This window comes from Heteronotia binoei, chromosome 4 (genome assembly GCF_032191835.1).
Source record: "Heteronotia binoei isolate CCM8104 ecotype False Entrance Well chromosome 4, APGP_CSIRO_Hbin_v1, whole genome shotgun sequence".
NCBI classification, from domain to species: Eukaryota; Metazoa; Chordata; class Lepidosauria; order Squamata; family Gekkonidae; genus Heteronotia; species Heteronotia binoei.
Genome location: NC_083226.1, coordinates 59,396,916 through 59,423,636, shown reverse-complemented (window position 1 = coordinate 59,423,636; position 26,721 = coordinate 59,396,916). Strand labels below are relative to the sequence as shown.

General features: G+C 40.8%; 2 protein-coding genes across 4 annotated transcripts in view; one reads left to right on the top strand and one right to left on the bottom strand.

The window, feature by feature from the left end:
• The window catches only part of UHRF2 (ubiquitin like with PHD and ring finger domains 2), a 94,738-nt gene extending 84,113 nt beyond the window's left edge, over window positions 1–10,625 (top strand). For 2 of the 3 annotated variants that reach the window (XM_060237376.1, XM_060237375.1), the window contains 7 exons: window positions 659–765; window positions 2,471–2,633; window positions 4,168–4,305; window positions 5,440–5,563; window positions 5,958–6,121; window positions 7,346–7,444; window positions 9,550–10,625. In XM_060237376.1, the coding sequence (XP_060093359.1) occupies window positions 659–765; window positions 2,471–2,633; window positions 4,168–4,305; window positions 5,440–5,563; window positions 5,958–6,121; window positions 7,346–7,444; window positions 9,550–9,696 (942 nt within the window). In that variant the 3' untranslated portion in view covers window positions 9,697–10,625. The remainder of the gene's footprint in view (window positions 1–658; window positions 766–2,470; window positions 2,634–4,167; window positions 4,306–5,439; window positions 5,564–5,957; window positions 6,122–7,345; window positions 7,445–9,549) is intronic. The other variant, XM_060237377.1, reaches the window with a different exon arrangement.
• A 3,816-nt stretch (window positions 10,626–14,441) lies between these two features.
• GLDC (glycine decarboxylase) overlaps window positions 14,442–26,721 on the bottom strand; it is a 49,964-nt gene continuing 37,684 nt past the window's right edge. Inside the window, exons 15-25 of the mRNA XM_060237366.1 lie at window positions 26,133–26,275; window positions 25,730–25,805; window positions 21,843–21,968; window positions 20,962–21,111; window positions 19,718–19,830; window positions 18,950–19,091; window positions 17,879–17,990; window positions 17,019–17,114; window positions 16,386–16,558; window positions 15,735–15,815; window positions 14,442–15,219 (exon numbers count right to left, since the gene is read on the bottom strand). Coding sequence (XP_060093349.1) covers window positions 15,076–15,219; window positions 15,735–15,815; window positions 16,386–16,558; window positions 17,019–17,114; window positions 17,879–17,990; window positions 18,950–19,091; window positions 19,718–19,830; window positions 20,962–21,111; window positions 21,843–21,968; window positions 25,730–25,805; window positions 26,133–26,275 — 1,356 coding nt within the window. The 3' untranslated portion in view covers window positions 14,442–15,075. The remainder of the gene's footprint in view (window positions 15,220–15,734; window positions 15,816–16,385; window positions 16,559–17,018; window positions 17,115–17,878; window positions 17,991–18,949; window positions 19,092–19,717; window positions 19,831–20,961; window positions 21,112–21,842; window positions 21,969–25,729; window positions 25,806–26,132; window positions 26,276–26,721) is intronic.

The following is a 26,721-nucleotide window of genomic DNA, read 5'->3' as shown; positions in this document are numbered from 1 at the left end:
GCAAGAGGTTTGTTTCGTCCATTTGTGTTACCAATTATTGTAATGTGGTTGTTTAAAGTACCTAATTTTAGCATATCAATGTAAGTTCAGTTGTTACTGGAAGCCTAGAAATTCACAATGAATTTTTTAATAGTTACCAAATTCATGAAGCCGAGCTATGCTGGCTCCCATACTTCTGTAAAAGGTTCTAATCGTGCCAGTTGCTTACTGCGTTCTTCTCATCTTCTAAGTACTTAGAAGTTGGTTGGGTGGTTTCAATTCTGAGGAAGGCTGGTATTTTTTGAGTGTGAGATGTTGCGGAGGGGAATTCAATATATATATGGGTAGCATAGTGTTAACTGGTGTTTATTCTATTCTGTTGATTTTTCTTGAGAGGATAATAGAAAGTGTTATAGCTAAATGTGCTATACTAAAAGTTATCAAAGATTAATCCTTTTAGAATTTCCATGTTCTGTATAAAATATGTACAGTATGTCAGGAAAGCAAATTATCCTTCTGTGATCAACCTCCATTACAGAGAGATTCTCTCCCTAGTTCATAGACCTGGTGCTGACTTATTTTTATTATATGCAAAGCCCTGACTAGGTAATCTTTAACTGTATATTTGAGCTCTTACGTTCATTTGATATTTTAATCAGTGACTGATCTTCTCACATAGGACCGAGGTGATGAATTCACTTATACTGGGAGTGGTGGGAGAGATCTTTCTGGCAATAAAAGGATTGGAGAACATTCATTTGATCAAACTTTAACACATATGAACAGGTAGGCCTGATTGTCTTAACCAATTTATTATCCAAAGGAGGAGAAATTCAAAAGGGAGGGGCTAATTTTTGCCAGTTCTCCATTCTTGTTGCAGACCCTTACTCTGCACCCATGCCCCCTCCACACACACAGACACACACAAACACACTGGTCCAAGGGTCTACCAGCCTCCAAGGGCAGGATTTATGTGGCATGAGAGGCTGAAGCAAGAGGAGGAAAAGCTCTGAACAATGATCACTTCTGTCATTTGCTACACAGTATGGGATTCAATACAGCATTTTAATTAGTGACTTGGAGTTGACTATAAATGTCAAATTGAAATAGCTGAACATGGCAAGATAACTGCAAGTATTGTTAATCGTCATGATACAAATTATTAGGAAAGACATTGATAGTAAAACAGCCAGTATCATGGATCCCATGCACTGATCTTTGGTGCAGGTTCATCTGCAGTACCATCTATGATTCTAGTCACTCCATCTCTAGAAGGATATTCTTGACCTGGAAGAGGCTGCAAAAATGGGCAACCAAACTGATCAAACTGTCAGATTACCTCCTTTATGAAGAAATGAAAAAAAAAAGTTAAAAAAATGCAAAACTAAAAGAAGAAGAAGATATTGGATTTATATCCTGCCCTCCACTCTGAAGAGTCTCAGAGCGGCTCACAATCTCCTTTACTTTCCTCCCCCACAACAAACACCCTGTGAGGTGGGTGGGGCTGGAGAGGGCTCTCACAGCAGCTGCCCTTTCAAGAACAACCTCTGTCAGAGCTATGGCTAACCCAAGGCCATGCCAGCAGGTGCAAGTGGAGGAGTGGGGAATCAAACTTGGTTCTCCCAGATAAGAGTCGGCACACTTAACCACTTCACCAAATTGGCTCTCCACACCAAACTGGCTCTCCAGAACACAAAAGAACACATAACAGTATTGAAGCTAATAAAATTATGCATGCTGTGGATCAACTTGAGTGTTTTCTCTCTCTCACACACATATAATATTAGAATTTAGGAGCACCCAGTGAAGTTGATGGTCAGTAGTTTTAGAACGGACAAAACAAAGGGCTTCATCATACAGCACATATTTAACTTGTGAGACCCACTACCACCTTATGGTGACTTTAAAGGATGATTAGACAGTATTACATAGGGCAAGTCCATCAGTGGCTACACAAGGAAAAAGGAAAGGTCCGCTGTGCAAGCACCAGTCGTTTTTGACTCTGGGATTACATTGCTTTCACAACATTTTCACGGCAGACTTTTTACGGGATGGTTTATCATTGCCTTCCCCAGTCATCTACACTTTCTCCCCAGCAAGCTGGGTACTGATTTTACTGACCTCGGAAGAATGGAAGGCTGAGTCAACCTCAAGCCGGCTACCTGAAAACCCAGCTTCCACCGGGGATCAAACTCAGGTTGTGAGCAAAGTTTAGGACTGCAGTACTACAGCTTTAACACTGCGCCACAGGGCTGCACACAAAGCATGATGCTAACATCATGGGTTTAGTGGCAGCGGGGTCCTCAACACAGGGAGGAAGACTTTGGCCTCTGTTACCTTTTTGTATGCTTTCTTGGAATATCTGTTGGCCACTGTAGAATTTTTGGACTAGATGGACCATTGATAGATCTTGTTAGGGTGTTGTTCACGTTTTTAATGCTTTAGGAAGCATTATAGAATATGAAGACTTCTAAATACTTTTCCTCACCAGGGCACTGGCCCTAAATTGTGATGCCCCACTGGATGATAAAAATGGAGCTGAGTCTAAAAACTGGAGAGCTGGTAAACCAGTTCGAGTTGTTCGCAGCTCAAAAGGGCGAAGGATTAGCAAATATGCTCCTGAAGAAGGCAATCGATATGATGGCATTTACAAGGTATATATTTTTCTTCTACTTGCTTTTAATTTAAAAATGAAAATAGCAGCATTGTATTTCTTATTTTTTAAATTGTGAATTATATTATTGTTAGACATCCCTTTGGGGCATTGGGTGATCTTCTTTCCTATTCTAATGTGGAATCAACTTGCAGTGTTTTCCAGTAACTAAATTAGCAGCTTCCATTATGAGTTTCTCTGAAAATGGGGAAGTGGATCATCAGTCTCTTTTCTTGTCATAGCAGTTTGTTTGATTAATCTCTCTCTCTCCCCCCTACCCCACCCCAAAGGTTCCTTCGTAGTTTCCAAATGTCATATTTAAAATATTAAAACAATGAAAATAGTTGCATTAATTTATTGAAGGTTTTTCTTTAAAAATCAAGTTGTAACCAATAAAACATTAACTCTATTAAAAGCCCAGGTAAATTGGAACGTCTGACACTAATAGCAGATTTGGTACCACATCTGTGAAAGGGAAAATGTTATGCGATGTGGTTGTCACCACAGAGAAAGCCCTGTCTCTCATGGCCACTCATCTTAGATTGGAAAACAGAAACATGCAGAGCAGGCCTCCCAAAGTTCCTAATTAGGTACATAGCAGAGTGGCACAAGATAAGTATAGTGGCAGCCAGGGAGGCCTGGCATTGGGAAACTGGATGCTGAGCTCCGTAGTCAGTAGGGCGGCTGAACAGTCTTGTTCTGAACTGTGCCACAATCTCGTCTTCAGTTTATTAGCCCACCACTGCACTTGGGAACTTGTTCAGAGTATCCACCATCCCACCTGATGCTTTTGAGAAACAGTTGATGGTTACCAGCATATAGTCTAATACTATAGAAAACTCAGATGTTTTGTGTGATTGTTAAGGACAGAGTATAAGCTTGTGGTGCCACAAATGTCTTGGGCCTGAACAACTGTATTCTAGCACTGCATTTTGACACAGGTCAGCTAGATAGGTTCATTGGGGTGTTGTGTTCCTGATACCATCTGTACCAGCTAACCCAGAAGTTTGCAGTGGTTGATGGTATTGCAAGCCTCTGAGAAATCCAGGAAAATCAAGAGATGCCCTCCCCCTGCCTCTTGCCTGATAAAGCTAATTCATCATGGTTGTCAAGTTCATTTAAGGTCTCAAACCTGTCCTGATTTAATTTAAAGGTTCAAGTAATTAAAGAAACCCTGGAATTAAGCAGCTGTGACTCAAGCCTTGTTCAAAAAGGGGATATTTGTTACTTGGCAATACTTGCTTGGGTTCAAGGGAAGCATCTTTAAGAGGGGTTTCCTGACTATAACCAGAACCATCTCTATCACTCTGAATATACAATTTATATTGTTCATGGATCCAACTGAAGAATTCCTCAAGCTACATATTGCCAGTTATGAATGCTTTAGAATTTAAAATACACATTATTTACATCTTGAAGTAAAAATGTTCAGGTTTTCATACTGTAATAAATGCATGGAGTGATTTAACTAGCTATAAATTTGTAGGAACTGTAGAAGGTAAAATAAAACAACTAAAGAAACTTTTATAATGTAGGTGGTAAAATATTGGCCAGAAATTGGAAAGTGTGGGTTCTTGGTTTGGCGCTATCTTCTGAGAAGAGATGATGCTGAACCTGCACCTTGGACTTCAGAAGGAACTGAACGGTCAAAGAAACTGGGTCTGAGTTTACAGGTTAGAATTTGCCAAAATTATACTGGAAAAAAATATCCATTCTGACATCTTCAATAGAAAAAGTTCAGCTGAAAGTCCTGTACAGCAAGCCTTTTATAAGATTTATAAGTTTTGAAGATGCTGGATGAATAGGTAAAACAGAATGAGTTATAGTTTCTTCTTTGAGGCTGTTGGATTCAAACTTGGTTCTCACATCTGTTGTTAACTCCTTTAGCATCTGTATGCCAATTTGCTGCTATTTACATGTCCTACCATACTGTTATTCCAATCTTAGCTGTATTTATTGCTCAGTTACTTATGCATCTTGACTCCAATTAGCACTTCTTGACAACTAAACACTCCCACCACCACCATGTGCATGTAATATTTGTAGAAATCTACTTTGATGTATGTGAAGAAGTATGCACATGCTCTCTGTTCTCACATGTACCCAGGGTGGAGTTTGGTTTGTCTTGGTGCTGCTGGACTCTAGCTTCATTCTCACATCTCTTCATTAGCTCTTGCATTTATGTGCTAATTTGCTACCATTATCTTACCAGCCACATGATCCTATTTCAGGTGGAATTATGCATGTTGGCCCTTCTTAATGGCTGCCTTCCACCCTCTTCTTTTCCTATGTTGGACTTGAGGGGATTCTATTCCATTGGTTGTATCTGCAGAAGTGTGCTTGCACATGAAAGCTTATATGTTGAATAAATCTTTGATGGTCTGCTGCTTCAGACCAGCTTGGCTACCCACTTGAATCCAGTTTCTTCTTTAAACACTGGAATTTTTTAGAATCCGAAATAGGCACCTGTTAATAGTGATTGATGAAATGGGTGGGCTCATTTGAGTTTCCAAATAGGTCTCATAAATAATTCTGTAGGCTGTAGAACTGGCTGCAGTTCACAGGACTTTCTCACTGTCTCAGAGTAGTAAGTGCAGAGAACAAGATGCAGCTGGGTCTTAGGCTGTAAGATTGGTATTTATTGAGTCAGTTGATTGGATGAATGCTCTTTAGATCTTCTCTCCCTCCAAGGCATGCAAATCTTTTCACATATGATGATTTTTTTAAAAAAAAATTCAGAGCAGTCTTATTTTTAATGTTAATTTTGTTTAGAATATTTCTCAAATGTGATGTTTTTTTGCTTCTAGTATCCTGAAGGCTATTTGGAAGCCATGGCTAGTAAAGAAAAGAAGGATAAAGTAAAAAAACAAATTGTGAAACAGGAGCCAACAGAACAGAGCAATGGAAATCAAAAAAGATCAATTGATGATGGTATGGCTGCTAGAAGTAATTTGCTGTGGGACAGACAGTAAAAGTGCATAAGAATGCTGTAAGTGTAAGAGAATGCTGGGATGAGGGATGCAGTTTGAAACAGGAACGTGAAAATGAGGCATAAATATAAACACATTTTGCCTCAACTAAGGCTTAAATGAGAATAGCAGTCTCCTGCAGCATCATGTGAATATTTTACAGTCAAAAATTCTACTGCTGTAGCTATTTTAAAAATGTAGATTTTATAGTTATCTAGCCGTGTAGTGGTAATGTGAATGAAAATGTCTCTTATCACTAGTTGTATCAGTAACCTTGCCTGGGTGCAGTATCCAGGTACCCTTATTGTGAATCCTTTGTAAGGCAATACCAGCAACTTGGTGATAATATTTTTCAGAAGCTCTAGAAGATCCTCCAAAAACAGCCAAAGCCAGACGGATGGGAGATGGTGGGAAAGGTGAAGCTTTCCAGCTGACTCAGCAACAGCAGTGGTTGATTCAGGAAGACTCTCCAAATCAGAAGCTGTGGGATGAAGTTCTTGCTTCTCTTAAGGAAGGACCAGTATGTTTGTAGAGTAACTTACATTCTGCATTTAACCTTTCTTACAATAGCTGTAGAAGATTCACTCATAAAAACATTTATTGACATACAACAGGAGGCAGAGGGCTTGTTTGGAAGTAATGCAAAACCATGGTTTATTTTTAATTGTGGTTCATTTGTGAAACCAGAGATGGGTCTGCCAATAATTACTGAAACTTGGCTTATCTCGCAAATTCCTTGTTTTGCTCTTTCCTCTGCCTCCTGTCCAGATACCCAGCTGGTATCTCAGGCTGCTTCATGACACCCAACTCAGCAAAGCCTTCCTGTGGTATCAGCTGTTACCATTATTCACCAGTAATGCAAGAGTGAGGAAACCATGTTCATGAAACCTCAGCCACCTTTGGAATGGCAAGCTGGTGCCCACCCATGTTTCCTTTTCAAAAGACAATTGAAGGAAGCTGTTACTGTTTAACATTAACCTTTGCCTCACAAAAAAGCAAAAACAATTAGGAATAAAGTGTTCTACTGATTTCAGTATACTCCCTGCTTATGCCAATTCCACCAAACACTCTTCTAAGCATTCCATCTCTGATCACAGTCATGCAAGATGCTTGCAGCATATACTGTTTGTGCGCACAGACCCCAGGATTACTCATGCCCCACCAGGTTGTTATCTTCCAACAAACATCACCTGCTAGTGAAATACACTGAGTCCCAAGGCACACCAATGCCCTGGAAGAGGTGATTTTCTTTATGAGTTTTACTAAACAGAGAAAACAAGTAACAAATGGGGATGACTGAAATTACTAGCTTGGAGAGTCTTATCTCCAAGGAGAAGGCAGAGAGCTGTGTTAGCTTTCTCTCCATCAAGCACTCTTATGTTCCAAGTCCATTGCCTCAGTACAGTAAATGTAAATAGTGTTTTTGTGTGAAGCACTTCGCCATACCAGTACCATAGCTCAGGCACTGAAGACAGGCAAGGACAGATACATTGGCATAGCTTTCTGCTTCCATAGGCATGCATGAGAGATTTCTTTGCAACATCTTTAAGAAGGTGGAGGTGGGGGTGGGGGTGGAGAGAAGAGTCTGTTGCCTGTCAGAACCAAGGACATAGAGAGGTAGTCTGCTCCTTTTGTGGGCGTGTCCTTTGTTATTTAAAAAAGCATTTTTGCTACCGTTTTGATTTTTCTGGATGGGCTCATCCTAAGATTTCTGTGTCCGAATTATTTTTCCTTTCTGTACTAGAATTTTCTGAAGAAACTGGAACAATCCTTTATGTGTGTCTGTTGCCAGGAGCTGGTTTACCAGCCGGTGACCACAGAGTGCCTCCATAATGTCTGTAAAGTAAGTACCCTCGAACCTGGTTCTTTCAGAGGATTTGGGAAATGTAATCTTATATCCTAGACTGTTCTCATGGAAATAACTTGACCAACCATTCCAGCTGAAGGCCAAAAACAAAACCCTGTGCTGTTTCTAGTGGATCTACATTGACAAAGGAGGTTAAGGAAGCAAACAGGCATATGCACTTCCTAAAAATATGGGTTTGTGACAGAAACGACCCTGCCTCTACCTTAGACGGAACTTTCAGCTGAGTCCCTTTAGTAGATCTTAAATGTCACTGGGCTTCATACATGTTCAGAATCCTGTTCTTCATATGTGACAAGTATCACACTAAGAATTTGTGTGAAGGACTAAAAGGGCTTATGAGCATATATGCACAATGCATTTGTTTCAGTTTGAGAGTATTACTATGAGAAAACTCACTCATTTGTAATTATGACTTTCACAAAACAGTGTCAGTTCATACTTAATATTGAAGCAAGATTTAGGGTATGGGCCAGAGGGATTGCATGCACCAGTCTTTGATCATCCTTTCTTATATGCTGATTTCCACACACCCCTCTAATCAGGTGTGCTACTGATGTACTAGACAGTATTTAAGCACTATTCCAAAAGTGCATTCAGTGTTATTTCCATGCTATGTATTTGGTTCCACTTGAATTCTTTTGGGAAGGGATTTTTCCACTTTTGCACAGCATAGTGGTGCTGGGGGTGAGGTAGCTGCAGCAAGGTGTCGGATTCAAGGGAAATGCAGGCCAACATAAGAACACAAGAAGAGCCTGGCTGCATTGGACCACTAGTCCATCAAATTCCATATTAACATGGTGTTTGAAACAGTTGCCCTGAAGGGCCGAAAACGCAGCACATAGAGGACAGGGCCTTCCCGTCATGTTTCCTCCTTCCACTGGTAATTTACAGAGTAAATCTCTGAATACGGAGATTGTTACGTCACCATGGTCATGTGGAAGCCCCATTGCTGCTGAACTGAAAGAAGAGTACTTCCAAGAATCATTGTCATGTGGAATACACCTGGGAGACTGTTTTAGTTCATTTTAACTCCAGCATTTGATGGATATGCAACACTGAACATGGATTGAGGGGGGGAAAGGGAAGTTTGTGCCTAAGAGGATGCCCACTGGTAACTGGTATTGTATACTGAGATGATTCTGCAGAAATTTTACCTCCAGTTGTATTGAAACAGATGCAAACTAGTACGGGATCCTCAGCCTTTTTGAGCCTGCTGACGTGTTTTGGAATTCTTACACAGCAGCAGTGGCCCACGGTAGCTCTCCAGATGTTTTTTGCCTACAACTCCCATCAGCCCCAGCCATTGGCCATGCTGGCTGGAGCTGATGGGAGTTGTAGGCAAAAACATCTGGAGAGCTACCGTGGGCCACCCCTGTTACACAGAATGGTGTGTGCAGCCACAAAATGACTGCTGCAGGAGGCGGAGCCAGCCACAAAATGTTACAGCCAATGAAATATCCAGTAGCCAGTCAGAAGTCTTGCTGGGCAAAAGCCCCACTTAGGCTCATCTGCTTTCTAAAAACACTTCCTGAACCCCAGGAAAGGTGTCATTAGGTGCCATAGAGGGGTCCTCTGAACCAGTATGTAGGATGAAATGGATTATCCTCCTAATCCCTTTATATTGTTGCTTTGATTTAAACAAATGACTTAAAGGATTGGTGTGTGGTTTTTTTCTTGGTAGTCGGTGACATGCCCAGTGTGGCCCCAATTTTTCTTTCTTTCTGTGATTTACTTTGACAAAACACATTGGATCTGTAAAAGATTTCCTGTGTTTTTTTAAACAAGGAATTATCAAGTTACATGCTTTCTGTTTTTCTGGAAATAAGCTATTATGTATTTTCTTGTAATTTCATTTCAACATTACATTGGATCAGGGTCATTGTTGCCTATTCAGATTGCAGTTCTCTAAGATCTCAGGTGGAGGTCTCTAATGTTATCTGTCACTGGGTCCTTTTAGCTGGAGATGCCAGGGACTGAACATGGGACTTTATGCATGCCAAACAGTTGCTCAGACTTTGAGCCCCTGCTCCTTCATAAACATATGTGCCTTAACATATGTGCCTTATCATTCTGTGTCCTAGAGCTGTTTACAGCGCTCTTTCAGAGCTGAAGTCTTCAGCTGCCCTGCTTGTCGACATGACCTTGGAAAGAGCTACATCATGGTTCCAAACAAGATCCTGCAGACACTACTTGACCAGTTCTTCCCTGGTTACAGCAAAGGACGATGATAAGTGATCCGTCACACATTCTTCTCCTAATGACTTATTGACTGTACAAAGAGAAGAAACCAGGAAAGCTCAACAGTGGACCAGATGGGTTGAGAAAAATTCACTTTAAGGCCACATTGTGAAACAGCTAATCCAATTCTCTTTCCCATTTAGCAATCTTTTGGTGTAGCAAGAACTTTGAGTTCTCAGCTGTCTTTCAAATACTGAAGGTAGTTTTGGACAGATGACAACTAGTTTGTACCCAGGAAAAATAGAGGCTTTAGCTCTGACTGGCTACAGCAGTTGAAGCTTCAAATTACAGTTTCAATTTTTGTAACTACCTCAGATGGAGGAAAACAATTTGTGGGGAATTTTAAAAGCATGTTGAATGAAGTTTAGCTACACACCGCCTCCTAAATAATTAGTTTTGCCTGGTCCATGCAGTTTGATTTTTACCAACAGAATACGGCACTTAATCCAGCTTTGATTACAAAACATCAGTTTCTGTGGTGTGCATATTCCTTGTTTGTGTTTCCTCCCGTTATGCTGTATTTCTTTCTTTCTTTTGCAAGAACAGGCTTTTAGTCTATTTTGGTGAGCGTCCTTGTGCTCTCGTATCTTATGCAAGTTGACTACTAATGACTGAGAACAATATGAATGCATTGTTGCTGTTAATGTAAAGTGATTTGTGTTTTTTGCACTTAAGAGAGATATTCCAGACACTCAACTTGTGTAAAAACTATTTCATATGAACCAAGCCACTTTTTGTATTTGGTAATACTGTTTGCTTTTCGTAGGTCTTGTATCAGTGGCAATACATCTTAACACAGCATTGAGAGCAGTGCTAGCTTGGAGAGGGCTCAAATTGCTTCATATTGTGATCTTAAATTTTATATACAGTATATTCCTCCTCCCCATATACCTTATTAAATATTTTATGATTCAGAAAATCTTGTTAATTGCTTGTATTTTACAGCCATGGAACTGAAGGGGTATGTGTTTTTTCTAAAGGAAGGCTTTTTCTAACAGTATGTGTAATTCCATTGAAATTTTTGATAATCTGAGCCAATGTGTTTGATAAGGCTGAGGTTTAGATTAGTCTTTTGGAAAGCGATATTTTAAACAATCTATTTTGAAAAGCCTTTCCAATTCTGGCTTTGATTGCAGTTCAGTGGGTGATTTGTTACAACAGAGAACAACCCTCTAGAGCAGAGTGTTCAAAGCATTTCAGTAACTTTAACAAGCCCTTAAGGTAAGCCGCTATTATTTCTTCATTACAGACTGTAGACAGAATTCCTTAAAGCCACTTTCATAATTTGTGGCCTTTTTTCCTCTTGTGTACCAATTCTCTTCCTATTTTCTTGAATCATTAATTTTTGTGTGCATGCAGAGCTACGCATTACAAATATTACTGCATATATTAACCTATAGCTTATCAAAGTGCCAAAATGGGGATTAAGTTTTTTGGGGAAAGTCTGTATAATTTTTGTTCTCTTAATTATCGGTCGACCATCGGCTACTGACGTGCCGCCTCGCCGACGCGGGGATTCAGGGGTTGGCCTTACAGTGGCTTTCCTCTTTCCTGGAAGGTCGGGGACAAAGGGTCGCAATTGGGGGGGAGCTATCCCGGAGGCGCTCACTCGATTGTGGTGTGCCTCAAGGGGCGGTTCTCTCCCCGATGTTATTTAACATCTACATGCGGCCTCTTGCCCAGATTGCCCGAAGGTATGGGTTGGGATGTCACCAGTATGCTGATGACACCCAGCTCTATCTACTGATGGATGGCCAGCCTGTCTGCGCCCCGGAAAATCTTGACCAGGCACTACGGGCCGTGGCTGAGTGGCTCAGACTGAGCGGGCTGAAGCTAAATCCTACGAAGACAGAGGTCCTTTGCTTGGGTCGCCGCGGCCCGGGTGGGGGGATCCCCCTGCCGGCTTTTGATGGTGCGCCGCTGATGGCGGCGGACAGGGTCAAGAGCCTGGGGGTGCTATTGGAGCCTTCCTTGAAGATGGAGGCTCAGATAGCAGCCGCTGCCAAGTTCGCATTCTTTCACCTTAGGCGGGCAAGGCAGCTGGCCCCCTTTCTGGAGCGCGACGACCTAGCAACAGTGATCCATGCTACGGTCACCTCAAGGTTGGACTACTGCAATGCCCTCTACATGGGGCTGCCCTTGTCTCGGACCCGGAAACTGCAGCTGGTGCAGAATGCCGCGGCCCGGCTGTTATTGGGTCTCCCAAAGTGGGGACACATCCAGCCGGGTCTCAGGACTCTGCACTGGCTTCCAGTGATATACCGAGTCCGGTACAAGGTGCTGGTTATTACCTTTTAAGCCCTATATGGCCTGGGACCTGCCTACCTGAAGGACCGTCTCTCCCCACATGTTCCCCAGAGAGCACTGAGGTCAGGAACACAAAATCTCCTAACTATCCCCGGGCCAAAAGAAGCCCGTCTGAAAGCCACCAGGGAAAGGGCTTTCTCCGTTATGGCCCCTGTATGGTGGAATCAGCTGCCGGAAGAGGTGAGGGCCCTGCGGGACTTGGCGCAGTTCCGCAGGGCCTGTAAGACGACCCTCTTCCGGCTAGCCTATACCTAACTGGCCAGCCATCTGTTTATAGGAAACTGATTTACTCTGTTTTTAATGTTTTAATCTGTTTAAATATTTAATTGTTTTATATTTGAAATTGTTTAAATTTTATGTTGATTAACTGTTGGAAGCCGCCCTGAGCCATTTGTGGGAAGGGCGGGATATAAATCCCAAATAAATAAATAAAAATTATATGAACTGTTAGAGTTCACTATTTAAGTCACTTTTCAATCTTCATGTATAGGCTATTCAAAACTAAAAGCCTTGCAAGCCTTACTTTCAAAAAATTAGACTAGTCCCACAGTGTAGCTCATTTTAGGCATCTATGAGCTAAAGCTGTATACAGTAAAATTTTTGTTAGCCAGCATTCATCCATTAGCAAAGCTTTTGTGTGGCCGCAAGAGGTCAAGTGTCAAGCAGGTGATAGCCATAGCCAACAACCATAGCTTGCTCCAGTGCTGCCTACGCCTTGCCTGAGTTACTCATGTCCTGGCCTCCGCAGTCCAGGAGCCATGGGTAGAGAGAGTGCAAGTGTCTTGGGCTGGCCTGTGGGCACACCTTTAAGCTAGTTGCCTGGTTACCAGATTTACATCAATATGTCTTTGGATGTCATTCTATTTTAGCAGCTGCTAACACATTCGTTTCATGTATGTACATATTTTTCTGATGTATGGGCAGATTCAATTTGTTGCAGTTGCATTAGTTGCACTCGCAAATTGCAGTGCATACACACAGTGTCCTAGACAAGTTAATTAGTAGCAGTCATTGTAAATGTGGGTGTCATCCTTCTCAATGAGTTAAATTTCGATTGGAGCAATCCAGCCAGTTGTATTTTTCCTTACTGTTGTTAATCTGTTATAGTACATAATTTCAAATGCAATAAATAGCATTTTTTAAATGGTAATTAAGGAAAAAACAATTTGAAGATATTCATTAATGATTTACAGAAAACTCTTGTGCTCTAGGATGAGGGTTACACCTTCGGGTTACCTTAGGTGCTTGTTTCATAAAAAGCAACTATCTAGAAATCCAACAACATTGAATGAGTCAGCTACTTCACTGGTAATCATCACTGATCAGGAAAAAAAATCATATGGGAGCTATGAGTAGTTTAAAAAAACAAAACAAAACAAAACTTGTGTATTGAAAACACCTCAAAAATCTTAAGATTAAAATCCTCAACCTTATTGAGCCTACAGAATTTTCAGAAAGCATTTTGGGTATTATCACATGCTGATTGCTATCTCAGAAACTACCTAGTTTACTCATTTTTATGTAACTGACTTAAATTGTTGCAGGTGGCCTTATTCACAAGTCTACAAGAATCACTCTTGTAAGTGAATCCAGTGCATGTCGTTTGTGTGAAAATATTCTGTATGACATATGCCAGAAGAGTGGGATGGGCTTCTTGGGCTGAGACTGAAGGAGTGTAAATTGTCCATTCACCTTGGCGCTTCTCATTCTTATATTTACTTTCACTTCTTGTGGAGCTGTTTAGTGAACTAATTGCAAGCATACTGTACTCTTAAGACAAACTGAGCCAAGTTACAGCTATTGGTTTAGTGGGCAGGTAGAAATTGGCTTTACCATAACTCTGCCCCTCCGTCATCTTTAGCACACCTTAAAAGCCAGCTGAAGTGGCATAGGACAGGAAAAAAAATAGCAAAGGAAGGAATATGAAATGTGACACAAAAAGTGTGGAGGAAGTAAGCAGGTAAAATGCTGGCAAGGCATCACATTATGGGAAGTGATGCTGTAAGAGAAGCCCCAAATTCAAATAGGTCAGTGTGATGTTAGGGAGCTAGCATTAAGCAAATATGCCAAAACCTCCACTGAAGAACGAAAGACATGGATAGTTTCTAATAAAGCATTTTCTAAACTCCCTGAAATTAATGTTACCTAATTTGGATTCTGAAATGCTGTTCAGACTTTGATTATTGTGGTCACACATTTACCTGAAGTGACTCACATATGGCCACAAGTAGCAAGAGAACTCTAATTTGTATGAGCTCATTACCATTTCTTTGTTTTCACTTCCCAGAAATGAGAGTATTGTGAAAGAGTAGCATAGGACAGAATCTCAGATAGGGCATTTATTTGGTTCCAGCACAACCAACCACTCTGTGAATAGTTCAGGAGAATGGGTTTTCATGTTTTGAAATCAAACTCCAAAGGCTATGGCTGAAGTCTACCAGATTTTATTGGAATATTAATATTGGAAAGTTACAAAAAGAAAAAAATATTCCTTAATGACATTATCAAAGCTGGAGACAAGAGATTTTTAACAAAGTCTATGGCCACAATCTTACATGGAGAGGTATGCTTAATTCATCTTACCGGATTTCAGCATGCCCACCTCTGTGTCAGATTTTGGCCCATATCTCCATATAAATGAATCTAACAATATACAGATTCCATTCAAATAAATGGCTGCTTTGTATCAGAGAGCACTTTGATGAACAGGGACATAGGCCCTGCTACAGTTTAAACAGAAAGATTCTGATTGACAGAGTAGCACTGGTTTAAATAGAACAAAGAGTACTAAATCAAGGCCACTTCAGTATGGACCACCAGAGAAACTGAGGCACTGAAGCAACTCTATTTCCACCTAAAACAAGTATTTACATGTAGCTGCACAGGAATTAACAGTATAGAGATTACAAAAATATACACTGTATATATAATTTGCTCACTGGGTTAAAATAATCCATTTTTGTGGACAAAAAATGCAGTAGTGAGATCTGAACCCAGTTGCTTTTGGAAAAGAAACCCTGCATACTTGTAAGTGAAGAGGAAGAGGCAGAGATGGCTTGGTCCTAAGATGACGCTCTCTTCTGTTCAGCAAAAGGGGATTCATAGACTTCCATTGGTGGGCAGGTACAAACTAGGTTCTGATCGCCATAAATGTCATCAATTCGAGCAATTGTGGGCCAAAATTTGTTCTCAGGCTTCACAAATGGCTGAAGAGCAGAAAGGAAACACATACTTAGAGGGGGAAAGTTCACTTATCAATTCATTTATAAATGCGACAGAGTACTGGAACAGATGTGGGAGTAAAAAACCAAAGCCTAAATTCAAAAAACTTGACCAAACTAGTTCCATCCTTAGGCATGTCAAGGACCTTATGCCAGTGAACTTGGAACAGCTGTGTCGAAAGCAGTTGGCCATGAGGCATGAGGAGGGGAGGAAGAGGGGCTGCTATTAGATAAATCAGCCCAGTTGGACACTCAGAGCTATTGTGTCCTGCCCACTGAAAACACAAAAGTATACAAGCAAGTGATTGTGTTCAGAGCAACAGTGCCCTACAGCAAAACATGGTTTTTTTGCTACAAATAGGCCTATTGTAGAATATTTGAAAAGCCCCATAAGACCCAATTTGGCTGCAGTCTTTTGGATGCTACATAGGTTCAACATTACATCACAAATGAATCTCATCTAACTCACTTTGTTCTCTTTACACTCAATTAACACTTACTAGTGGAAAAGCTCCTACTTCTCTAGAGTAAGGACGATCCCAGTTAGGAGTAGCAATGCAGGTCAAGGTGTGTGGTGACATCTAAGCAAACAAAATCAAGACACAAACAGATTAAGTTCAATTAAACTGCTCACCTATCCAGATCTTATCCGTTTCCTACCATCCATAATTTGCTGAAGTGCAACAGGTCCCATCGGTAGAAGGTTCTGACTAACTGAAGTCACACTGATTTAAATGAGACTTGAGTAAAACTGATGAGGTGTGCGTGCACACAAAAGCTTATACCCAGAAATAAACTTTGTCGCTCTTAAAGGTGCCACTTTGTTCTCTTGCTTCAGACCAACATGGCCACCTGAATCTTAACTTTTCAGGGGGCAGTGAATTCAAGATACTCTGTTGCAGATGCTTTAGAAATCAATTATGTGTCCATATCTTTGGATCAGAAGACTAGAATATAACATGTGAAAGTAGTATCATCTATATGCTTCCTTTTTCAATGATAAAATTATGAATACTGAAGTTCCTAATACCACATGCAATAAAAATGGCAGATTTTCTCACCTATTATGCATTGTTACCCTCAAACATAATAAAAGTTTACTTAGCAATGTGGAGACTACACTGACAGGAAGAGCCCTCCTCTTAGCTCACCTTCAAGGGGTTAATTCGAGAATCCATTTTTCCTTCCTCAATATCAGCAATTTCTTGTCGAATACTAATCATTGCATCACAAAATCTGTCTAGTTCTGCCTTGTCTTCTGACTCTGTTGGTTCAATCATAAGAGTTCCTGCCACTGGCCAAGACATGGTTGGAGCATGGAATCCTAGCAAACAAGAACTCCATTAGCTTTAAAAGCAAGTGGAAAGTACATCAACAGATATCAACCAGCTGCCACCCTGACCCAGCCAGACGGCTTTATGCCTAAAGGAAAGGAAAGGTCCCCTGTGCAAGCACCAGTCGTTTCCAACTCTGGGGTGATGTTGCTTTCATAATGTTTTCACGGCAGACTTTTTACAGGGTGGTTTGCCATTGCCTTCTCCAGTCATCTACACTTTCCCCCCAGCAAGCTGGGTACTCATTTTACCGACCTCGGAAGGATGGAAAGCTGAGTCAACCTTGAGCCGGCTACCTGAAAACCCAGTTTCCACCGGGGATTGAGCTCAGGTCATGAGCAGAACTCAGGGACTGAAGTACTGCAGCTTTAACACTCTGCGGCACGGGGCTCTTTTAAGAAGGGGAGGGGGAAGTGCCACACCAGCCCACAATCTTTTTTGACTTCTCACCATAATCTTGGAGCCGTTTAGCAACATCCACTGCTTCAACATTAGCTGTTTTCTTGAAAGGTCTGGTATCCAAAATGAATTCATGTGCTACATAACCTGGATATGAAAAAAATTGTTTATGCTGAGCACATGAGAAGAAGAATGAAACACAAAAGATTAGGCAGCTTTATTTTGAAGCAGTCAGTGCTAGAGTCTTTGTGGATCACTCAAAATGTACAGAACAATGCTTAGTCAAAATTTATGGCAACCTATACCATATAACCTCAGAACTGCTTTCACAGTTTTTGAAGCATGTTTTTCACAAATACATTCATAGATCCTTTTCTGGTTATATAATGTAGTTTGTGATTTGCCTAGTACTTTCTCTGAGCTTGTGTTTGCAAGTCAATAGAGACAGGTAGAACAGGAATGGCTCAGCAGCTCGTGGCACACTTCAGTGCAAGGGACTAGAAAAAGAAAATGGAAAGTCTTATGGTGCAAGCTACCTCTTGAATTAAGCGCAGTATTGGACAGATCCTATCCAATATGAACCTGGAAAAAGGTGATGTTGCAGTGCTGTACTTTGCTATGAACTAGGATGCATACTTGCCAGGGCAAAAACTGCTGCAGAAAGCTGATTGATCCAGTTTACTTGTATAAACAGTGGGAAGATGTACATCCACAATTCTGTTATTAATGCCCTGACTCCTGCTAACCAAAGTCTGCTCAACAGTCTTAAGAGGTGGAGATATGCTTGAAATATTACATTTTAAAAAATCAAGTACAGGTTCTCTGTAATGCAGTTTTTGATGCTCATCAAAGTATGGTAAAGCATGGCCCACATTATCTGGGAGAAAAGGTAATGTAAGAGAGATACTTGCCTCTGGCTCCTCTAAAGAGGACTTTGTAGTGCTTCTCTAATCTCTTTGCCATATAGTTAGCATTTAGTATTGCGATCTCCGATGCATGCTTAAGGCCTTTTCCTCCCATCATCTGAAAAGACAGCAATACTAAATAATAAAGAGCAGCAGCATAAACCACCAACAACCCTGGATTCTTCACTCTGTGTATCTGATCAAAAAGCACTGTACCCTCCAAGCAATCATTTCAAAGTGTTTTTACCTTACAAAAGTGTATTCAAAAGTTGCAATGGGACACTAGTACTATTATTTGTGAATATAGGGGACTGCGTGTGGAAAGCACTGTTAAGCGGAAACTGACTTACAGTGACCCCATAAGAGTCACAGAGATTGTTTGCCATTGCCTTCCTCTGTACAATGACCCTGGAATTCCTTGGTGGTTTCCCATCCAAACCTTAGCTTCCAAGATCTGATGAGATCAGGCTAACCTGGGCCATTCAGGGTGGGGTGGGGGAGTAGTGTACTGAAAGTGAATAATTAGTAGGTTCTCTAGAAGTGTGTACTTCCTCAAATATCTCATTCAACTGAAACCTGGTCTAAGGAACATTGAACCACCATGTGAAATTTCTGTCAATGTTGTAAAGATGTAGAAGTATGGCACACATAGCCAAATTCAATACAAGGCAGAGAGTGAACACCACAGGCTTTCAGAATAAAGGCAGAGTCTGTATTTATTCATAGAACTTGGTTTTAAAGTGATATAGAAAAAATTCAAAAACCTTGCGAAATCCTATGCATGTCAAAAATATTTACTGACAGATGACAATGGTAAGATGTTCACGGTCAAACATAGGATGTGGTGGCCAATTTTGTACATTATCACAACAATTTTGAAGCACTGGCAAAGGGGATACTTCAAAATGAATACTTATGGGCAACTTTACACTTTTAGCTCAGAGACTGGTGAGAATGTAATATATTGGGGAAATATGTTTGTATCTCTTCTTAAAGATGGCAAACAGCTTCAATAATCATGAAGAGTCCCGCCTTCTTTCAAGTTTAAAATCAAGGTGTACAAATGAGAAATCAAACCTTAATATAAGCCCAAGAAATAGGCAATATGGCACTGGATCCCCAGGGGGCAGCACTGATTGTTCCTAACGGGCTTGAATCTTTATCGTGGTGTAATGCAATGACTGGGTGACTAGGCAGGAAGGGAGCCAAATGTTTCTTCCTGAAAAAGGAAACAAGAAGATCCTATAAATCAAACCCCTACCACACTGCATCCTCCTCATGCTAAAACTGCCTTCAGAATTTCAGAAAAAGTCACTAGGCATGGTCCCAGGATATCAATACAAGGCAGAGAGTGAACATCACAGTCTGGCAGTATCCCAGGATAAAACTCCACCCACATAAACTTAATTCCAACAGGATGGTTCTTTAAAACACTTAAGTATTTTACCCCACCATACCTCTATTAATGTCTAACAGCTTATAATGCCTCAACATGGTATAAAACACATACACACAAATAATTAACCTAAATAACTGATAAACCTTTTACAAAACCTAACATGCTATCCCTCTCCATAATTGCCATCTTTAAAGAATCAACAGTTATTTTAGCTCCAGGAATAAGAGTGTGCAGCCAGCCAGCCTAGGGAGATGCCCTACTACTACATTCATAAACATAGGGCATGCAGGGATTGTGACCATTCCCACATCTGAACTCCTAGTCTTGAACTATACAGTTTGCCTTCCACTCCCAAGGAAAAACTGCAAGTGCAGTAGCATTGCACTTTTCCACCCTCAACAGCACCAACTTCCTTGAAATACAAATTCTTAAACTAAACAACTCACACTCCAATTGGTCCCATTCCAGGTCCTCCTCCTCCATGAGGAATGCAAAAAGTTTTGTGAAGGTTTAAATGAGAAACATCTGATCCATAGTCTCCAGGACGACACAAACCAACCTAGTAGGAGGGACATCAGAACATTGCAAATATAAGAAAGTGGGGTTTAAGGGGATCCCGAATCTTGAGTGTTACTCCTGCCGTTTAAGATTCCACAATGTACCAAGCTTACATTTTCCCCTAGAAAATTAACCAATACTGATAAAAATAATTCCCACTTTCCCCATTAATACATTAAAAGCTAATGTTACTTCAGCTCAAAATTAGTCTCTTATCTAAAAGATGCTTTGAACATTGAAATTTGAAATCTGAATATTATATTGTCAGTTGTGGGAACTACTCCAAAATCTACAAAAATTAGAGATTCCTCCAATTGTTAACAAGGTACATTGGCTCACTTCAGACATAAGATGACAATATATAAGATGACACTATATTTGATCTATGGTTAGTTTATGAAGCTAGGGTTTGACTCAGATGGTCAAACCCTGGTTTGCATTTATTCTATATTATTTATTTAATATGTATACTAGCAGTTCTCTCAGAAAGAACTCTCCAGGTGGTTCACAAAAGGTTTGATAATAACATTAAATACAGCAGAAATAACAATGATAAAAGAATTTTCACAAACAAATAGGCAATAGAACAAAGTTTGAGTCCACTGGCATCTTTATGATCAACAGAGTTTTTTCTGGGTATAAAACTTTGTTGGTCTTAATGGTGCCTCTGGACTAAAATTTTGTTCTGCTGCTTCACATGAACATGGCTACCCACCTGAAACAGGCAGTGTGACACAGTAATTACTATAGGTGCAGAAAACCCCTTGCTCAGGCCTAGGCCTTCATGCAGCTTACCATTCCTGTATCACATTAACAGAATCTAATGCAGTTTTTCAGACTACAGCTGCCAGTCTCCAGGAGATCTCCTAGGATTACTGCTGATCTCCAGGGATCAGCCTGGGAAAAATGGCTGCTTTAGAAGGTGGACTTTATGTCATTATACCCCATTGAAGTCCCTCCATTCCCCAAATCTTCCCCTCCTCAGGCTCCACCCCCCAAGTATCTCCAGGTATTTCCCAACCTGGATTTTTAACCATATATTGGACACACATATAGAATTCCTTAATATCAATGAGGTAGGTGCACATGCCCACGCATTTCACAGAAGCAACCTACGAGATCCATTTCCCACCTGGGCATTCATATTTGCTCCATCTAAGTAAACTTGGCCTCCGTGTCTGTGAATTAAGTCACAAACATCGCTGATCTCTTCTTCAAAGACACCATTAGTGGAAGGGTATGTGATCATGATAGCAGCAAGGTTCTCCTTATGCTTATCCACCTTCAGATTAGGCAAAAACAAAAAGCACAAGTGAAAGGTCAAGGAGGGTGAACATTTTCACAAACTTTCCCCAATGATAAGACAAAGAGAAAAATCTCCCTGGCTAAAAAGAAACATGCATTATTTCATTAGGCCTTGATATACCATACTTTGTTTCAGCTATTTCAGCTACTCATGTATTATGTTCAGGGCTTTTTTTGAGCAGGAACGCACAGGAACAGTTCCGGCTGGCTTGGTGTCAGGGGGTGTGGCCTAATATGCTAATGAATTCCTGTTAGGCTTTTTCTACAAAAAGCCCTATGTTAAACAATGATGACATCAAGGGTTGTGGCCTAATATGCAAATGAGTTCGTGCTGGGCCTTTTCTACCAAAGAAAGCATGATTATGTTAATGATGGGGAAAACCATTAACAGGTAGCACCGGACAAATTAATGTGTCTCTTTAAGAGCTTTTCAGCTCTAACTTGTACAGAAGATTTTATGTGAAAATCAAAAATGAAAAAAGGAACTACATTTACATCACGTTACTCAATAGATTTTTTTTTGCCATGCAGGAAGGTTGATTTACAACTCTGCAGTTCAACCTTTACAAAATGCATATGTATATTTCAGCCACAGATTTTGCCCTCAAAAGAAACATAATTTTTCTAACCAAGGAAAGAGGCAAATATTAACAAAAGCTTCTAACAGGTGCAAAGAGGAAAGAAAGCAACTCCACAGAACAATTTTACCATTGCCTTAAGATGGCCAACATCAATGCTTCCATTTTTATCAACTTCCACTGGTTGAATCTTCATTCCAACCATCTGAGCACTTGCTGGGTTAGTACCATGTGCAGATTTTGGAATAAGACAAACCTTTAAAAACATGAATGCTAAAGTTAACAAAAATGCCAATCTTGTGCAAGTTAATTAAGGCATATTACAACCTAGTTAAGTCTGCAGTCATGGTACTATGGCTTGATTTCAACAAGACACTAGCAGGCAAGAAGAACATATCCAAGAACACAGTCTCCATGCCCTGGCTCTACTTATTGTATCAAATCCTATTCCAAGAGATTTCCATTGACCAGTCTAACCATGTCCAAGGCTTGATCCATTTATTTATAGAACCATCTCTAAGTGGGTAGGCTGGCCAGATGTAGAAAACATGCCTAGTTTCCATTGTTTCCTCACTATCTGCAGAGACTATGGATAAAAGGAACTACTTGCTCTCTGTTTCTAGAATTCTGCTTCATCGATAAAATAGCTGACAGTGGCAGATCTCTGGCTCAAAACCCTAATAACAGAAAAGGAACAAAACTGTATGTATCACTATTTAAAACAGACATGAATTAGCTCATGCTGAAGCCTTTTGAACTGAATTGTGCTAAGAATTAGAGACAACCAGGCTCCAGAACAGGTACAGAGTATTGAGTTCTACCACTTCACCATGGAATCTTTTCATAAATACTGTACTGCCCAAAGCCTCTTAAGTACACAATCTGCTTATTTACATTTTTCAGGTTTTCAAATGTTAAAGTCTTTTTAGTTGGATGTCTTCCTAAACCCTCTTCTAATAGGTTTCATGCTTGAAAAGAGACATGTGCACTAGTAAGAGACCCTTTGTATGAAGAGAGCACACTAAAGTTACAACAAAAAAGGAATATATAACTTAGTAGTAAAGTTTATATATTACATTTTTATCCCATCCTTCCAAGGGGCTCAGGGTTCTTCCTTCCTCCATTTTTATGCTTACTATAACCCTGTAAGGCAGCTTAGGTTGAAAGAGAGAGCGACTGGCATGGCAACATCCACACAGGCTTGTGTGCATAAGTCCTTGGGAAGCAGTGCTAACTAGTCTGCAGTCTGCGAATGCAAACAGTTTTTTTAGTACAGTCATCCAAGGTAACAATGCCTTGAGTGATCTGTGCTAGGAGACCAAAAGGCTGATTCTTTGAGATACAAGTGGTCAGACTTAACAGTTACGTATTTTAGAAGAGACCATTACACAGTGCATAAAGGAGGAATTAATCCAAAGTATGACCGTTATACACTCCATAGAACTGACTTGAAGAGGGCACAAAGAAAATGCGGAATTATTACAAATGCAGAAAACCAGATGTAGAAAACAAGCCCTATTTCAACAGATTGCTGGATCAAACAAGGTATTGCTGGCTTGCCTCTTAATTGATTGAAAAACCAAGCATTTTATTTCTGTGTGGTCGTGAACAGAGCTGATGGAGACGCAATAATTATGTCAGAAAACCAGAGATCAGGTAAACTGCACTGGACTGTGTGGGGGAAAGGCCAGAGTATGACTGTTTAGGTAAAAACCCAGTATAAGATTTTTAGCTTAAAGTATGCATATTGATACCAACCCTTATGTGCGTGCAAAGTAACCAACCCATGCATTTAAATCTACAGTGCTGTTCTAATTCTGACACAAAAGCCTTCTGAATGCCCCAGTGAGGTTTTGGAAAATCGCAGCAGCCGGTGCCAGACCCAGAAGGCCTTTTTTTCTTTCTTTCAAACTTCAACTTAGTTTAATTTTGCTAATGAGTTTGTTCCAGGATTTTAGCAGTGAATCTCATAATGAGCTTTAAGCTGTTCTCTGGACAGAAGAAAGGGCCTCAGTAAGAACTTTTTTTTTTTTAAGACAGCAAGATTTACTGAAGAGCAAAGTAACAAGCTGCCACTCTGCATCAGTCTGTGTTACATACGCTGTTTTATTCTTTGAGTTGCTATACTAAGCAACAGAGGTTAGCAACAGAGTCCACAAATTTTGGCTGGCTTTGAATGAGAGCCAAAATTTGCAGTCATAACCAGCTTTGATGTAGGGCCAAGCTTCAGAGATACTTGAGAGGAACAGGGTCTTGCTACCTGAAGGGTACCTCTGAAATGTAATGCAACTCCAAAGGTGAACTCCTGCATGTATGCACAAAGGCAGTGGCTAATCATAGGTTGCTAACTGCTTCCAAGAGCCTCCCAAATGCTGCACAGATCGGAGACAAGGCCTCCCACCTAAACTCAGGATTGAATTGGTGCTATCAGTGCATCTGCTTGCCACTGGAAGCCAGCATGCTGTTGTGGTTAAGAGTGGCAGACTCTAGTACAGGGAACAGGGTTTGACTCCACATTCTTCCACATGAAGCCTGCTGGGTGACCTTGGGTCAGTTACAGTTCTCTCTCAGAAATCTCTCAGCCCCACCTACCTCACAAAGTTCAGGAGTGGCCACTTACCAACAGAGCAGTGTGAATTTCATACAACAGAATATGCACTTCGAAAACCCTCCCTACCTTCTACATCTGGTCTGATGGAGGACCAGAGAGATTTCTTTTCTGAACCTTCTTTCAGTCAAGGGCAGACAACTGGCGTGAGGAACCCTGTGCTCTTTCTTCTGTGTCCCTCTGACCTAACTGAATAAATAACCCCAGCCCCTTTTATTTCTTTCCCCCATCCATTCTCCTGTACAGTGAAACAGATAAAAATTACAATAATGTCAAAACCCTATTTATCAGGCACACAAAAAATAGTTTACTACCATGCTGATGTGTGGCATCTTATATCTGCCTCCAGGGCAGAGGCACCACATACTGCTTCTTCATGCTGGTCACAAAGGTCAACAGATACCAGTCTGCTCTATCTTCATTATGGCCCAGTTATAGCTGGGTGGCTTCTTACCTGAGACTGGCTCCTTCATGTCCCTTGTACCCAGCATGTACATTAAAGTGATGTAGTGAGGCCAAAAAAGGCTGCATGGATTGGCAGAAGCCCACTGCTTCTTGGGCTTACTGACTACATAGACCAGTCATTTCCCCTTCTCCTTATCAGCCAAAACTACCCTTTTACCATCTCCAGTCTTCCTTGTTGGCTGGGTCTATGTCAGACCTGTCTTCCTACTCTTCCTGTGGTGCTTTCTCCCACTAGCTTCCCATGGAACAAAGATTATCACCTCAAGTGTATTAACCCAAGGACCCCATAGAGTGGCTCCTCTCTCCTCTTTCCCTTATGCTTGTTTGAGGGCCTGTTTTTCTGCAGACTCTTCTGGCACCAGGAGCCTTGCTCCTGATGGTAATCTGGATATTAGGTACAGTTCTCTCACTGACAAGGTTGCCATGTGCTCTACTTGCTCTTGACAACTGTTTGTCAGACCAACAATAGTTCATCAGAACTTACGGTAATGATCCTGAAGCAACTACCCTCGCACTTGCTGGCAACACCGTTGCGCCTGACTCTGACCTCTACAGGGCCGTGTTTTTGGCCCTCCCTGGGCATCAGGCTGGGTTGCGTGAGCTGAGCCTCATGTATCCCTGTGGACTCATATGCAAGGATGCAAAGTATATATAAAGGAATAGTATTCAGAGTGCATCAGTTCATCTTTCTAAAAATCTGAGTACAAGTATGTCTAAGATAAATAACAGAGGATAATTTTCTCATACAGTTCCTTAAAGCAGCAGTTGTACTTTCTACTCTTGGCAAAGTCATAGATCCTGTTTCCTGTGAAGTACATTAAAGTAACATAGCCCAACCAAGAAAAGGCTATACGGTTTAAAAAACAAGCCTCACTTCTGTGGATAGCTAGTAGCCTGCAGGATTGTCAGGTCAATGTTAGTTAAAGCTCATCTCTTTCACTTACACTTCGATGCCATTCTCCTTTGGCATTTAGATAAGCCTTGATAGCAGCCAATCCAGCATATTCACCTTGGGCCCCACTGCAAAATCACAAAACATACTATAAATGTCCATGAATGCAATTCAGTACCCAATTTTTAAAAGGTCAGTTCACCTTTAAGCAAGGTCTATAAAAGACCAACTTTCCTACTCTAAACGCACACTCTGCATGCTGCTATGTGTGACAAATTTCCATGACTGTTCATTTTACCACTCATGGCTAAATAAGAACATGGGCCTTCATAACTATGATAACGTACACACAGTGTGCTTGCTTCTTCTTTCACTGAAGGGATACCTGGGCAGGAAAAATTTCTCTTTGTTTAAAGCCTGCCCAGAAACTGCGACAGAAGCAAGATTGCTCCTACCTGTTCGGTTGAAAGGAAATTTTGTCATAGCCTGTAATCTCACAAAGATCCTTTTCAAGCTCCCTGAAGATATGCTGGTATCCTTGAGCCTGATCTAGAGGTACAAAGGGGTGGATATTGGCAAATTCCTTCCACGTGATAGGCTACAGAAGAAGGGGGGAAAGGAAGAAAATAAAGGCATTCTTCTGCAAATAAAATGTGATTAATGACTCTGAGATTATTCACTGCATATGTGGAAGGATTTTATTTAACCCCAACAGAGTGCTACTAAAAGTTCTTTGTATATTGCTGTTATCTAACCACATTCTGTTTTTTGAACAGTTCAGCAAACAAATATAATTACAGAAAGCCTCATTTGTAGGCAATGAGTCAGAATATCTTTTTCATATGCTGGGTGCTGATTCGAAATAATTCCCTTAAAGTTCAAAATTGTAGGAACATATAAGCTCCATGTTTATGGAGGGTTGTTTTTTGTTTTCATTTTACTGAATTACTACTGGGTCACCCTCCCTGTGAATATAAATAGGATTCTGAGCTGAAGTGTTTGTGGAAGCAAGTTCATACAACTGTTTTTCCTCCCAACAGTCCC